Source organism: Triticum aestivum, chromosome 4B, assembly GCF_018294505.1.
Source record: "Triticum aestivum cultivar Chinese Spring chromosome 4B, IWGSC CS RefSeq v2.1, whole genome shotgun sequence".
In the NCBI taxonomy this organism is placed as follows: domain Eukaryota; kingdom Viridiplantae; phylum Streptophyta; class Magnoliopsida; order Poales; family Poaceae; genus Triticum; species Triticum aestivum.
The window spans coordinates 521,264,055-521,278,546 of NC_057804.1; the positions used below are offsets into that span (position 1 = coordinate 521,264,055).

At 51.8% G+C, this 14,492-nt stretch overlaps 1 protein-coding gene across 1 annotated transcript; it reads left to right on the forward strand.

The window, feature by feature from the left end:
* The first annotated feature begins 1,782 nt into the window (after positions 1-1,782).
* LOC123090186 (probable N-acetyltransferase HLS1) lies at positions 1,783-10,266 on the forward strand. The gene is made up of 5 exons (XM_044511599.1): positions 1,783-1,948; positions 3,155-3,369; positions 3,544-3,611; positions 8,871-8,951; positions 9,095-10,266. The coding sequence occupies exons 1-5, from the start codon at positions 1,783-1,785 to the stop codon at positions 9,945-9,947; spliced, it is 1,383 nt and encodes a 460-aa protein (XP_044367534.1). The 3' UTR covers positions 9,948-10,266.
* The last annotated feature ends 4,226 nt before the right edge of the window (positions 10,267-14,492 follow it).

Genomic DNA, 14,492 nt, shown 5'->3' on the forward strand with positions numbered 1-14,492 from the left:
CTTCATCTGGACAAATTGGGCAGTGTGGTGGTACCTTGATATGCCGGTTAGCCAACACTCCCAACCCTGGAATAACACCTCGAAGCGCCCTCCACATATATATCTTGATCATACTCGGAACTCGTAGTTTCTGGATAACACATCAAACTGGATTGTTACTTGATGGGCCAACGGTGTTTTCCGTACGAGCTCCAAACTGATGCTCCCACTCGATATAATAAGCAGAGCGGACCGAAAAAATATGCTCCTCCTCCCTCCGTAACGCCACGAGCTAGAGAGAAATGTCACGGTTGACACAATAGTTAATGAGTGTTATGATCCCGCAAGGGACAATATAGTCTAAGTTCTTTGACGTGTGGGTCACTGATAATAAATGATTATACACAAACTACTACTCCCTCTATTCCATAATGTAAGACGTTTTTGACACTACACTAGTGTCAAAAAACGTTTTACATTATGGGATGGAGGGAGTACTACATTAGTGGCATGTTACTGATATTTGCCCAAAGTAACCTTCAACATGTCAGCATGCTAGAGAGAAATAACATATAAAAATAAATTGGTTGGAGAGAATTCGAACCAGAGCCGTCCAATCTACTGAACTATGTTTTTGCGTATGACTATTATCTACTCCCTCCGTTCGGAATTACTTGTCGCAAAAATGGATGTATCTAGACATATTTTAGTTCTAGATACATCTATTTTCGAGACAAGTAATTCCGAACGGAGGGAGTAGGAAGCAACACAGAGTTATAGTCCAACCGCTATGCACTTTCCCTGCTATGTCCTCTATCTTTTTTCTTTCTAATTTATTGTTTAGTGTTTAGTTTTCATGATACGTAAATTTTCTCATGTAAAAATTACAATAATAATCAACATACAGTTAGTGTGTATTTTCAATCTTTATTCTATTTTCAATATTTTTGTAGCTTGAATGGATAAACATGATTTTTTTTTCTTAAATTTATATGGATTCAAACAGTTCAACATGTATTAAAAATATAGTTTAATTTTTTGTATCTTCATTCAGGACTGCAAGCATGCACAATTATTGTGTATGTTCTATATTTAAAATACAAAATCATCAATTAAATTGACAATGTTGTATTTTAAAAACTATCCAACGTGTATTAAAGATATTGTTGATAATAATAATCATGTTTGTAGAAATGCAAGAATAATTTTACTCAAGTTTTTCAGAATACATTCCCTTTCTAAAAAAATGGTGTACATTTCTGAAATAATCGTTGTCCATAGTTTGAATGCATGTTGAACATTTTTGCAAAACATTTTACAAAATTTTAATACATGTGAAACATTTTTCCAAAAACATGTTGAACATTTTTTCCAAAATGCACTAACATTTTCTTTAAGTTTTATGGCAATTATAAAGTTTATTATATTTATTTTCTAAATGTGAAAAATAATGCAAAAAGCTATATATAATTGAACCTTAAAAAATGAGAAGAAAACTTGTGCGGACCCATAGGAGCGCCATCTATAAAAATAAAAATGAAAATCGCTAGAAGAGGCACGTTGGAACGCCATATATAGCCTTCTAGCTCATTGAATGTAAACAGAGTAGAGTTCGGCCTGGTGGATAGCTTGTTCCGGCTAAGCAACTCTCGTGCGGGTTGTCTCAGATTATCTTACTGTTGTTTTTCTCAATGCCACACTGACATGTGAGACCCATGCTTGTAATTTGCAGGCCTTTTTAGCAACAAAAGAAAATTCCACCGTGCGACTCACTCGTCGCCTCGTCCACTTTGACCGGTTGACATGTGGGCCACCGCCATGCTGGCACACCAGATGGGCAGCGAGTACGCCGGAACAGAGGAGGAGGCACCGTATTTTCACCGGCTAGAAAAGCTGAGCATCAATTTTATGTATTTTGCAACTTTAGGTATCAAAGTGACCGCGGGGGATAAGTTTAGACACTCTCAGTGTATTTAAAAAAAAGCGCTATAATAATTCGCAAAAAAGAGAGAGCAATACTATCATTCCAAAACCCTAAAGGAAACTGAGCTGCCTTGGCGGTACTCTTTTGCGCGGGAGACTCCCTGGTACTCGCCAAAATCTTGGGCTCCTAGTAATACGGGAACAGTCAGCGACAGTTTGTAGATAAACAAATGAAACCTAAGATGGCTTATTAGACAGCCTCACAGCACATCTAGCCTGGCCGTGTTCGCGTCGGCACAGGACAGAAGAGGAGAGAAAGATAATCGATAAAACAAAGGATGAATCACCTGGGAAGGGAAGATCTACAAGTTGGCCGCTTGCACAGCTCGCCAAAATCCGCTCCAACTTCGCCGGATAACCTTAACTATTGGGCGAGTTGGGTTCAGGGGGTAGGGGAGAGATCGGTCGCAATGTTGGCCTTGTCCTACAACTGACTCAGAAAACCATATTCCTTCGGATCCACTCGCGCTCACGTGCGTGCGCCACGGTAAAACCGACCGTTGTTAGTGTTGTAACGCCACTGAAAAGGCTGGCCTTTTGTGATGGCCGAAAGAGCGCGAGCCAGAGCATGCACAAGGAACCAGGTGTAAAGGGGCAGTTTTTCCCCCACTATCCAAAGACCTTAATGTCGTCTTAATTTCACGGCGCCTTAAACGGCGCTGCCGTGAACCCCCAATCATGTGCTCCACTCTGAGCCCATTCTTTTTTTTACGGCTGCGGCTCCACTCGCTCGGAAAACCAAAAGGCGAGGCGGCCCGTTTGGGTCGGGCCTCTTCTTTTCGCCCTCTGTCAGTCATATGCTTCTTGCCGCTTGATCGCCGCCTTTCCAGTCGCGCGACGGCTGAGCATGTCTGCAGTTTTTCTTTTTGGTTCAACTCAGAGCGATCAGCGCGGGCGTGAGTTATTATTTTAGCTTTAGGCCCCCGAAATCCTCTTCGGTTTTTAATTCTGGTCTGCGAGCTGCGGAGGCGAAGGGATAGGAATTAGGGAATTATGGCGCTGGGAGGCCAAGGATAGGAAAAGAATTCAAACAGAGGCTCCGCCACTATATATACGCGCGCTAACTGCTCCGCCCTGCGAGTGCATCCACGCGCCGCTTTCTCCTCTCCTCTCCTCTCCTCCTCCCCTCCCCGGCCTATCGTCGACATGACCACAGATCGAGTGAAGCTGGCTGTGGACGAGTGAGTCGTAGGGATACGGATACAGTCGAGCTTGAGTGCCATGGAAGATGCAGAGGGGAAGCCAAGGGTAATCATCCGGGAGTACAGCCCGTCGACGGACCGCGCCGGCACGGAGGCCGTCGATCGCGAGTGCGAGGTCGGCCAACCCGGCGGCATGTCGCTCCACGCCGACCTGCTCGGCGACCCAGTCGCCCGCATTCGCCACTCGCCGGCCTACCTCATGCTCGTAAGTGCCTGCTGCCCTATCTGTAGCTCTGTGCATCGTAGGTGTATACGCCCGCCTGCTGCTGCACAGTTACACGTCGCGAGGGCGGGCAGGCGAGCAGCGAGCTGATTTCGATCGATTGCAGCTGGTAGTGGGTTGCTTTAATCCTCAACTGTGTTGATTTTGACATGGAAGGTAGCTGAGACGTCTGCCCAGCCCGGCCGGATCGTCGGCCTCATCCGCGGCACCGTCAAGTCCGTGGCCACGGTGTTGAGATATGTATATTGCATGTATATTTCTTGTACCACAAGCCGTCCTCCTCCCTTGTATAGTTGAGGACGTGGCTACCCTTGTACCTATATATATACGTGCATATGCACCCGATCAATATATCGTGAGTTACATCAATCCTCTAATCTCCTACATGGTATCAGCCTAACTCGGTCTACCCTCGCGCGCCCTGCAACCCTAGCTGCCGCCGCGCCTTACCTCTTTCCGCCGCCGCTCTAGCTGCTGCTGCGCCTCTCCCCAGCGCGCCCTAGTCGCCGCCGCACCTCACGTTCCAACCTGCGCTGCTCCCTTGCTTCCAGCCACGCCCCACGCTGCTTTCGCATCTCCAGCCGAGCCGCCGTTTTCCTCAAAGCTGTGCGTAGCTTCTGCCCTAGCACCCAGCCGCGCTGCTTTCGCCTTCCAGCCGCGCCGCTCATCTATCGCTGCCATGTCTCACTCGAGCCTCTCCCACCGCAGCAACCCGTCCGCCTCTTCCTCCGAGGCCGGCTCTCTCCCCAACCCGGCGTACATCCGTGAAGTTCCGATCTTCGATCGCGTTCCGATCAAGCTATCCCACACGGAGGCCAACTTCTATGCATGGAAAACCTATTTCAAACTCCTCTTCCGTGAGTACAACCTCCGTGACCACATCGACGGCACCACCGACTTCCTCGCCATGCGTTGCGATGAGGACTGGATGGCGGTTGACGCCACCATCATCCGGTGGCTCTTCCTCACTGTGTCCAAGGACATCTTTCACACTGTTGTTCGCGACGGTGATGATGCCTACACGGTGTGGACGAAGATCGTCGGCCTCTTCACCGACAACAAGCTCCAACGGATCGTCTTCTTGCAGCAGGAGTTTTTTGGTTGCCACCAAAACGACTCCTCCATCGACGCCTACTGCATGCGCCTCAAGACTCTCTCCGACGAGCTCAACGACGTTGGCTTCAAGGTTGGGGACGAGCTCCTCCTCTCCACCCTCACCGCCGGCCTCAACGAGGATCTCGGTAATGCCGCGTCCAATCTTACTCTTATGGCTAACCCTACTTATGAACGGGCGGTGGCCTATCTACGTCTTGAGGAGCGTCGCCTGAAGAACCTGCGGGCTCGTGCGGTTCATACCGCCTTCGCCGCCGGCTACTCCCACGGCGGGTCTACATCAACACCTCCCGCCGGGGGCCACGGCGCCTCGCTGCCTCCGCAGCCTCGCCCACCGGTGCCTCCAGCAGCCGCAGGTGCGGGTGGCTACGGCACACCCTACGGCGCCTCCTACGGCTCCCATCCACCTCGGCCTCCGGCGCCGGTGCCCCCTCCCCAACAACAGCAGCAGAACCAGGGCGACCGGCGCGGCCGTGGTGGTCGCCGTGGCCGTGGAAACCGCACCAACAACGGCGGTGGACAGCAGCGTGGTGGTGTCCAGCAACAGCAACTTCCCTCGCCACCATGGGGCACCGGTCACAATCCCTGGACCGGGGTTGTACACGCCTATACAATGCCGGTTCCCCGCGCTCCACTTCCAGGACTTCTCGGGCCTCGACCAGCGGCACACCAGGCCTTCTACGCGGCCCCCCAGCTCGGCGCTCCGACACCACCGCCTCCCCCCTACCCTGCACAGTTTGGCTATGGCGCACCAAATCCCAGTGGGGGGGTGACGGGGTTTGCTGGCTACCCCACGCCGCCGGTCTCCTACGACCCGGCTCTGCTCTCGGCGCTGCAATACACGCCTCAGCCCGGTTCTTACACCGGCGGTGGCGACTGGTTCATGGACACCGGTGCATCATCTCATATGGCAGCCTACCCGGGTAACCTCTCCTCCGCGTCTCCCGTTCACACATCTTCTCGTATCATCGTCGGTAACGGCGCTGGTCTTCCCATTACTCATGTCGGTTCTACTCCCTTTCCATCTACGTCTAGGCCATTGTCTCTTAATAATGTGCTCGTGTCTCCTCAACTTATTCAGAACTTAGTCTCTGTTCGTAATCTTTCCCGTGATAATTTTGTAACTGTTGAATTTGACGAAGTTGGTTTCTCTGTTAAGGACGCCCGCACCCGGATGGTTCTTCACCGATGTGACAGTCCCGGCGACATGTACCCCGTCCAGCCTTCATCATCATCACGCACTGGACCTCTCGCTCTTTCCGCCGGCATTGATCTTTGGCACGCCCGTCTCGGTCATCCTAGCACCACCGCACTTCGTCAAATAGTCAAGGGTTTTTCTTTTTCATGTAATAAAGCGGATGCTCATTCTTGTCAAGCATGCCGCATGGGCAAACATGTTAGACTCCCGTTTAGTTCTTCTTCGACAGTTGCTTCTTATCCTTTTGAATTAATTCATAGCGATGTATGGACGTCACCTATCACAAGTAATTCTGGTTTTCTATACTATCTTGTTATTCTCGATGACTACTCTCATTTTGTGTGGACCTTTCCGCTTCGTCGGAAATCTGACGTTCCCGCCACCCTCCTCGCCTTTTTCTCCTATGTGTCTACACAGTTCGGTCGTCCCATCCATGCTCTACAAACCGACAACGGGAAGGAATTCGATAACCTCACCATCCGTACACTTCTCTCCAACCACGGCACCATCTTTCGGTTAACCTGTCCATACACCTCCCAGCAAAACGGTCGGGCCGAACGCGTTCTTCGCACTCTTAATGACTGCGTCCGCACTCTTCTGTTTCACGCCTACATGCCACCCCGGTTTTGGCCGGATGCCCTTGCCACCGCCACCCTCCTTGTTAACCTACGTCCGTGTCGTGTCCGTTGGAACTACACCCCGCATCATCTTCTCTTTGGGTCTCCTCCATCCTACGACGGTCTTCGCATTTTCGGATGCCTCTGTTATCCTAGTGTCGCAGCCAACGCCCCTCATAAACTTGCCCCTCGCTCCTTACCTTGTGTCTTCCTCGGTTACCCGGCTAACACTAAAGGCTACCGATGTTATGATCCGGTGTCTCACCGTGTCATCACCTCTAGGCATGTTTATTTCGACGAGTGCTCTTTTCCTTTTGCACAGGAACAAATGGAGGTGCCAGGAGATGATCACCCCTTGGCTGGCTCTACTCATCAACGTGTTGCACTTGGACCTTTTCCTTTGGGTCGTGCACCGTTGGCCTCGCCAGCCCCTCTGCTGGCTTCGTTGGAGTCTTTGACGGCCTCGCCTGGCTCGTCGGCCACGCCGGGCTCTTCGCCAGCCTCGCCGGTCACCCCGGCCACGCCGGGCTCTTCGCCGGCCTCGCCTGGCTCGTCGGCCACGCCGGGCTCTTCGCTGGCCTCGCCGGTCACCCCGGCCACGCCGGGCTCTTCGCCGGCCTCGCCGGCCACCCCGGGCCCTTCGCTGGCAACGCCGGCGCCTTCACCAGCTTCGTCGGGGCAGTCGCCTAGCCCGGCCGTGCATGGCGCGCCCCCGGCACATGCTGCTTCTACGTCTACTACACCACCACCTGCTGGTCCTATCACTCGTGCACGCATGGGTGTTCATCGGCCGAGTCTCCGTTACTCTGCTGATGAGTATGCTTGTCCGGCGTCTACGGTGCCACTGTCGCCTCTTCCGACCTCCGCTCGTATGGCTCTTCGCGACCCGCTTTGGTATGCAGCGATGAAGGAGGAATTTGAGGCTCTACAGCGCAATGCGACTTGGCAGCTTGTTCCCCGCCCCCGGCACGCCAACATCATTACCGGGAAGTGGGTGTTCAAGCACAAGTTTCATCCCGATGGCACCCTCGACCGCTATAAAGCACGTTGGGTGGTCCGAGGTTTTCGACAGCGTGCTGGCGTTGACTTCACGGATACATTCGCACCGGTTGTCAAGCCCGGGACGATTCGCACTGTTCTTCAGCTCGCGGTATCTCGTGCCTGGCCGGTGCACCAGATGGACGTCTCCAACGCCTTCCTTCATGGCCATCTTGAGGAGCAGGTCTATTGCCAGCAGCCTACGGGGTTCGTCGACGACACTCGTCCGGAGCATGTTTGCCTGCTTTCTCGCTCCTTGTACGGGCTCAAGCAGGCTCCCCGCGCTTGGTACCAGCGCATTGCAGCGTTTCTTCATCAACTCGGCTTCCGCTCCGCTCGCTCCGATGCTTCGCTGTTCATTTACCAACACGGGGATGCTACCGCCTACTTACTTCTTTATGTCGACGACATCATCATGACAGCTTGCTCTAGTGCTCTTCTTCGACAGCTTACTGATCGTCTTCGCGCTGAGTTTGCCATTAAGGACCTGGGTCCTCTGCACTATTTCCTCGGCATCGAGGTTGTTCGACGTGCGGATGGCTTCTTTCTTCATCAGCGGAAGTATGCTCATGAGCTTCTTGATCGCGCTGGGATGCTTAATTGCAAACCCGCGTCTACTCCTGTCGACACGAAGGCCAAGCTCTCTGCCACCGACGGATCACCTGCTCCGGATGCTTCGTTGTATCGGTCTATTGTGGGCTCCCTTCAGTATCTCACTCTGACACGCCCGGAGCTTCAGTACGCCGTTCAGCAGGTCTGCTTACACATGCATGCTCCTCGTGATGCTCATTGGACTGCGGTCAAGCGGGTCCTCCGCTACATCCGCGGCACCTTGGATTTCGGTTTGTCTCTTCATGCCTCTATGGCTCTGGACATCACTGCTTACTCGGATGCTGACTGGGCCGGCTGCCCTGACACGAGACGTTCCACCTCGGGCTATTGTGTTTATCTTGGACCATCGTTGATCTCTTGGTCGTCTAAGCGGCAGCCCACTGTTTCTCGCTCCAGTGCTGAAGCCGAGTATCGAGCAGTGGCTAATGTTGTTGCAGAGTGCTCCTGGCTTCGTCAGCTTCTTCTTGAGCTCTCTTGTCCTGTCGCCAAGGCCACCATTGTCTACTGCGACAACGTCTCCGCTGTGTACCTCTCCGCCAACCCAGTTCATCACCGCCGCACCAAACATATTGAGCTCGATATCCATTTTGTTCGGGAACAGGTGGCTCTTGGACACATCCGGGTTCTCCATGTCCCTACTTCCCAACAGTTTGCGGACATCATGACCAAAGGGTTGCCTACGGCGTCTTTCGAGGATTTTCGCTCCAGTCTCTGCGTCGGATGTCCCGATGCTTCGACTGCGGGGGGGTGTTGAGATATGTATATTGCATGTATATTTCTTGTACCACAAGCCGTCCTCCTCCCTTGTATAGTTGAGGACGTGGCTACCCTTGTACCTATATATATACGTGCATATGCACCCGATCAATATATCGTGAGTTACATCAATCCTCTAATCTCCTACACACGGGAAAGAGCTGCCCCGGCAAGCCCGCCTTCGCCAGCGTCGGCTACATTCTCGGCCTCCGCGTCTCACCTTCCCACAGGTAAAACACAATTGAATTGAACTGAACTGAATTGATTTCATCTTCTCCCCGTCCGTGACACTACACTGTGGCATTGATTCGGCGTGTGCGTGGCCAAGAATTACGTACTAATTAATGGCGTCGCGCGTGATCGGCGGTTGCAGGAGGATGGGCGTAGCGCTGCGGCTGGTAGGGCATCTGGAGCGGTGGTTCTCGCTGATGGGCGCCGAGTATGCGTACATGGCCACGGATAAGTCCAACGAGGCGTCTGTGCAGCTCTTCACCGGGCGGTGCGGTTACTACAAGTTTCGCACGCCGTCGCTCCTCGTGCACCCCGTGCACGCGCACCGCCTCCGGGCCCCGCGCCGCGCGGCCGTTTTGTCCCTCGACGCGCGCGACGCCGAGCAGCTGTACCGCCGACGGTTCAGCCACGTCGAGCTCTTCCCGGCCGACATCGGCGCCGTCCTCGGCAACAGGCTCTCGCTCGGCACGTTCCTGGCCGTCGTGGACGAAGGTTTTAAGTGGCGCGGGGTGGAGCACTTCCTGGCCTCGCCGCCGGCGTCGTGGGCCGTGGCGAGCCTATGGGACTGCGGCGGCGTGTTCCGCCTGGAGATGCGCGGGTCCTCGCGCCTCCGCCGCGCCGCCGCCGCCGCGAGCAGGGCGCTGGACCGAGCGGCCAAGTGGATGCGCGTGCCGTCCGTTCCCAACTTCTTCCGTCCGTTCGCGGGCTGGTTCGCGTACGGCCTCGGCGGCGAAGGCGACGACGCAGCGCTGGCCGCGAAGGCGCTGTACGTGTCGTTCGTGAACAGGGCGCGCGGCAGGGCGGCGGCCGTGGCAGTGGAGGTGGCCGCGCTGGACCCGCTCCGGCGACGGCTGCCGCACTGGCGCAGCCTGTCGTGCGCAGAGGACCTGTGGTGCATGAAGCGGCTAGGAGGAGGCGAGTCCGACGCGGACGGCTGGGATTGGGCCAAGTCGGCGCCCGGGCAGTCCATCTTCGTGGACCCCAGAGAGGTTTGATTGACTCGGCAGCGACCGTAACCAGACCAGCCAGAGCTAGAGCTAAGCTAGGGGTTTAGATAGGAAGGTTTTGGATTTAGCAGTCGAGATTTTGTAGGAGCCTAGTTTGTTTTCCTTTTTCTGGCAGAGAAGAACAGAAAAGAAAAGAAAATCGTGGGCGGCTGTGAGCCGATGGATCCACCACGGCACCTATCGAATCGACGAGACAGAAAAGAGAGATGCGACGCGGATGGCGAGAGCCAGCCGTCTCAGATATTATCATGCACACATGCAGTTACTACCAGATGTATGTATGTATGTCTAGATGCTACTCACCCTGGAGTGCATATCTCCCCTGTTTTTCGTCCCTGTAATTTGCACCGTGCAGGTGTGTGGTCGCCGGCCGGCCATATTATTGCGACGGCTAGATAGGCATATGAACTAGTAGTATCAAGTAATCAGTGGCATGCTACAACCCATCCAACTCAATGCACCACCACTGTGGAGTATCTACGCGGCTCATGGCAGTGTGTCGCTCGCCGTACCTTTCCCGAGTTCCGCCACTGTGCGAGCTGGACGACGAATTGATGGGGCGGATGCAGTCGCAGATGGGGCGCCTGACGCCTCACTGTGCCCAGCTTAGCTTCGCCCGTTCGTTTGACCGGCCGGGCCGATCGGGCTCGTACCGGGAATATTGCACTGTACCGGCACTGCTGATATGCTACGACCGCGCTGGTTGTCATGGGGTGCGTACTGCGACCACCTAACCAGGGACGGATTCAAGGGGGGACGAGGGGGGGCGAGACCCCCCCTAACGATCGTGCCGCACCTTAATAGCGATCAGTTGGTCGCTAATTTTGTTGGCTACGCAAGTGTACGTGGCTTGCTTCGCCCCCCCTGTGTGATTTGTGCTTCCCATAGCCAGCGAGGGCCCATGTAATGGTGATCAGTTGATTGCAGCCTAAAGGCCCAAATCCCAGAAAAATAAAAAGGAAACATAGCCCATCATGAAAGCGAAGGGGCCAGGCTACGAAGCAGTACCCACTAATCCCTTCGATTCCAACCTAAAAGAACTGCTCCAGAGATCGCGCCGGCCGTCGGCCGCCTGCTAGATCTTCTGTCTAATCTATCCATCCAGAAGGGAAGGCGACATGAAAGTGTCATTGTGTCGATCCAGCAGCTCATTCTGTCCGGCCGGCCTCATGGATGGATGAGCTACCTAACGAGGAAACAAGGTTTAGTTTTTATTTCCAGCATTAGATTTGGTTGTGTCTTTCAAACCATAAAAGGAGCGATTCTAGAATTAGAGATATTAACAGCTTGCTCACATGATTTGACCCTGAATTCCCAATATCGCGGCCGCTTGTGGCGATCAGCCACATGGATCGTTGTATCTTTTCTCCACCCAAACTTGATTGCGGCCGCTCATCTCAGTTGACAGCATTAGATCGTTTCTCTAGGTATAACCATAGTATTAATCAGACTGGTATTAATATATACTTTTTGACATCAACGTATTATTGATCTGGCCTGATACGGTGATCCCTAATGCATTAGTTAGTAGCAATTCTGAAGTTGCAGTAACATGTGTTCTCGGTGATAGATATAGATCTAATTTAATATACTTATCTTTTATCTCTGTTTAGCTGTACTTCTCTACACAAAAAATAAATAGAAAGAAAATAACATATTGCTACTTTCAAGCCATCTGCTTCTTGTTCAAACTCTTTGTACTGAAAATCCAAATTCAACTTGCTAATCTTATGATCATATAGGTAATCATAGAGCTAATTTACATTGACAGTTGCAAAACATGTGCTATTTTTATACATTAATTAATACTTGTGCAACTGTTGCAAAGTATACATTTGACATTTTACGTGAGACTTGATATACATATTATTATGTGTGTGACAATTATCTCTTTTTGGGGTAAAATAAGACGGTTATCTCTTTTTGGGGTAAAAAAAGACAGTTATCTCTTTCGCCCCCCCTATGTTCAAATCCTGGCTCCGTCCCTGCACCTAACGTAGCGTAGGTGCGAGATGAATGCTGTCCAAAAGAGGCATGGAGCTCCGGTGTCGCGAAATAGGAAAAGGCCATGGATCGCCGGCCGGCCGTACGAGCTTCGTGGTGTGCATGCAGATGCAGGGCAGGGGAGGAAATCATTGGGTTTTGTCGCCGTGTTTGGATCCCATTCGCCCTTTGGGCTGTGCAGTTTTTTTTAATCATATCACGCAGCATTTACATATGAACGTGGTGTCACTTCATCAACTAGATCAGGGGACGTAAAAGTGATGCCGCACGTGCCTAGAGAGTTTATAGCACGGAAGTAAACGAATCCATCACCCACTAATAACACGTTCTCTGGCGACAATATCCAAAGATGCGATCGCACGAAATCTAGTACCACAATGGACAGGATCGACGCGAGGTCAAATTATGCCGAGCCATAATCTAAAAATAAAATAAAATGACAAGCCATTGCTCTGGAATTAAGTGTCGCCCTTTCACCAAGTACATGGTCTGAGTGGCGGAGCGAGGAATATTTGATTAAGGGGGGGGGGGGGGGGGGGCAAATGAGGCTAACACAGGCCGGGGAGGGCCAAACACTGAAAAATAAGCTTTTTTACAGCAAATGATCATTAGACATGTACTGTACGTAAGCAAGTTAGTATTAAATCACTGATGTTGGGCGGGGGGGGGGGGGGGGGGGGGCAGGGTCCCTGCTGGTCCGCCCTGTCTCCGCCACTGCATGGCCTCACCTTTTGCCATAACAGAAAATTTTAGTTTAGTCGTTACATCGAGTTGATACAACCGCATTAAAAAGTTGTGAAACAAATCGTGTGATAGTAGCAACTTTTGCTGACAAAAAATGAGTAACTACTTAGCTAGCTGGGAATGGGATACATGTTGCTTTTCTAAAACAACAGGCAAACAGATATGTTGGTTGTCTTAAGGGTTTTTTCTTTTAAACGAGGCAAAAGGCTCAAATACATAAAGGAGTTTTAAAAAGTACATGTTATAGGCTACACAACATAGCCCGTCAAAGGTAAATTATATAAGGAATTATTTCCACCGCATGATCTTGCTCCAGTGCGTAGCTCCCGTGGTGATCCAAAGCTTGGCCTCATCTTGAATAAGCTTTTTTAGGAGGTAGAAAGGCGGCGTCGATTTTTTCCTAAAAACTCTAGCATTCCTCGTTCCAGATGATCCAACACACAAGCATGGTGAGGGAATCCATCGCCTTTCGGTTTGCGGTATTTGGTCGGAACATGCTGGTCCACCATATACGTTTTGCTCGATCCCCCATCGGTCCATCTCAAGCGCTCCAAGCCCTAGCCAATCCCTCACGATCCTCCAAAGATGGACTGTGAACCGGTATTTGTAGAATAGGTGTGGGGCAGTCTCGTTGGCCCTCTTGCACAGTGTGCAAAGGCCACAATTGTCTCATCCTCTCCTTTGCAGTCTGTCCGCCATCCATATCCTACCGTGAAGTGCCAACCAGGAGAAGAACTTAACCTTGGGAGGGCCCCAAACTTTCCAAATGGTTTGTTCACGATGGTGGACGTGGATCCCAGGAATTGAATCTTGTAAGCCGACGTCGTAGAGTACTCTCCATTTGCCTCAAACTTCCAAGAAATATCGTCTTCAAGGTCCGCGCGAAATTAGAACTGCTCCAGCCTAATCCAAAGATCCACATAATGAATGATGTGATCCACTGTGAGAATGGCGAACGGGCTGATATTGTGTACTCAAGGATTGTGACGCATCATATCACGCACCACCCATCTTTTTCGCTTGGAGGACGCGAAAATGAGAGGGCCTGTCGGTGTCAAAACTGCCAGACCTCGGGGTAGGGGGTCCCGAGCTGTGGATCTAGGATCGATAGGGAACAAGGGACGATGAACACAGTGTTTACCCAGGTTCGGGCCCTCTCGGAGAGGTAATATCCTACGTCCTGCTTGGTCGTATTGGATGTATAATATGTTTTATAGAGTAGATCTACCTCGAGACCCGTATGAGCTAAACCCTAAGGCGGTGAGGTGATGAATGTAGCTCTAGCCCTAAAGACTAAAAACCCTCGGTTTATATAGACACCGATAGGTTAGGGTTACCGAAGATAGATTACAATAAGGGTTTAAAGAGATCCTGTGCCTTCTTGACTTGGAGGGCACACCACGGCTTCATAGATCTCCTGTCACTATACGGCTCCACCAGTCCGGCCCATGTACAATGGGTCGTTGCCTCGAGGACCCCTTAGTCCATGATTTCCTCAGTAGCCCCCGAACTTGCCTCCAACGCCAAGACTTGTATCCAGCACCCACTCATTCGACCAGTATTCGGCTTGCGAGGCGAGTTCTTCAGTACGTTTCACCCATGTTCAGAACCAAGTGATGTCCGGAATCTGAAACGACAGTATTACTTAACTCCGAAGGCAATAAAAAATATCATTCAAGCGTAAATGGTGCCTTCATCTGACAACGTTTTCTCTTTCAATGAAGAGTCTCCTCCGGCCATAACGCCGAGCAGTTACTATTTCTCGAAGCGCTGCTCGAGGCCGAC

What these genes read in the sequence shown, in the direction of transcription:
- LOC123090186 (XM_044511599.1), top strand. Translation starts at nt 1,783, where the DNA reads ATGTGGGCCACCGCCATGCTGGCACACCAGATGGGCAGCGAGTACGCC. An exon ending in TAAGTTTAGACACTCTCAGT is followed by an intron (nt 1,949 to 3,154) that starts GTATTTAAAAAA and finishes AGTGAGTCGTAG; the next exon opens with GGATACGGATACAGTCGAGC. An exon ending in CGCGTCTCACCTTCCCACAG is followed by an intron (nt 8,952 to 9,094) that starts GTAAAACACAAT and finishes CGGCGGTTGCAG; the next exon opens with GAGGATGGGCGTAGCGCTGC.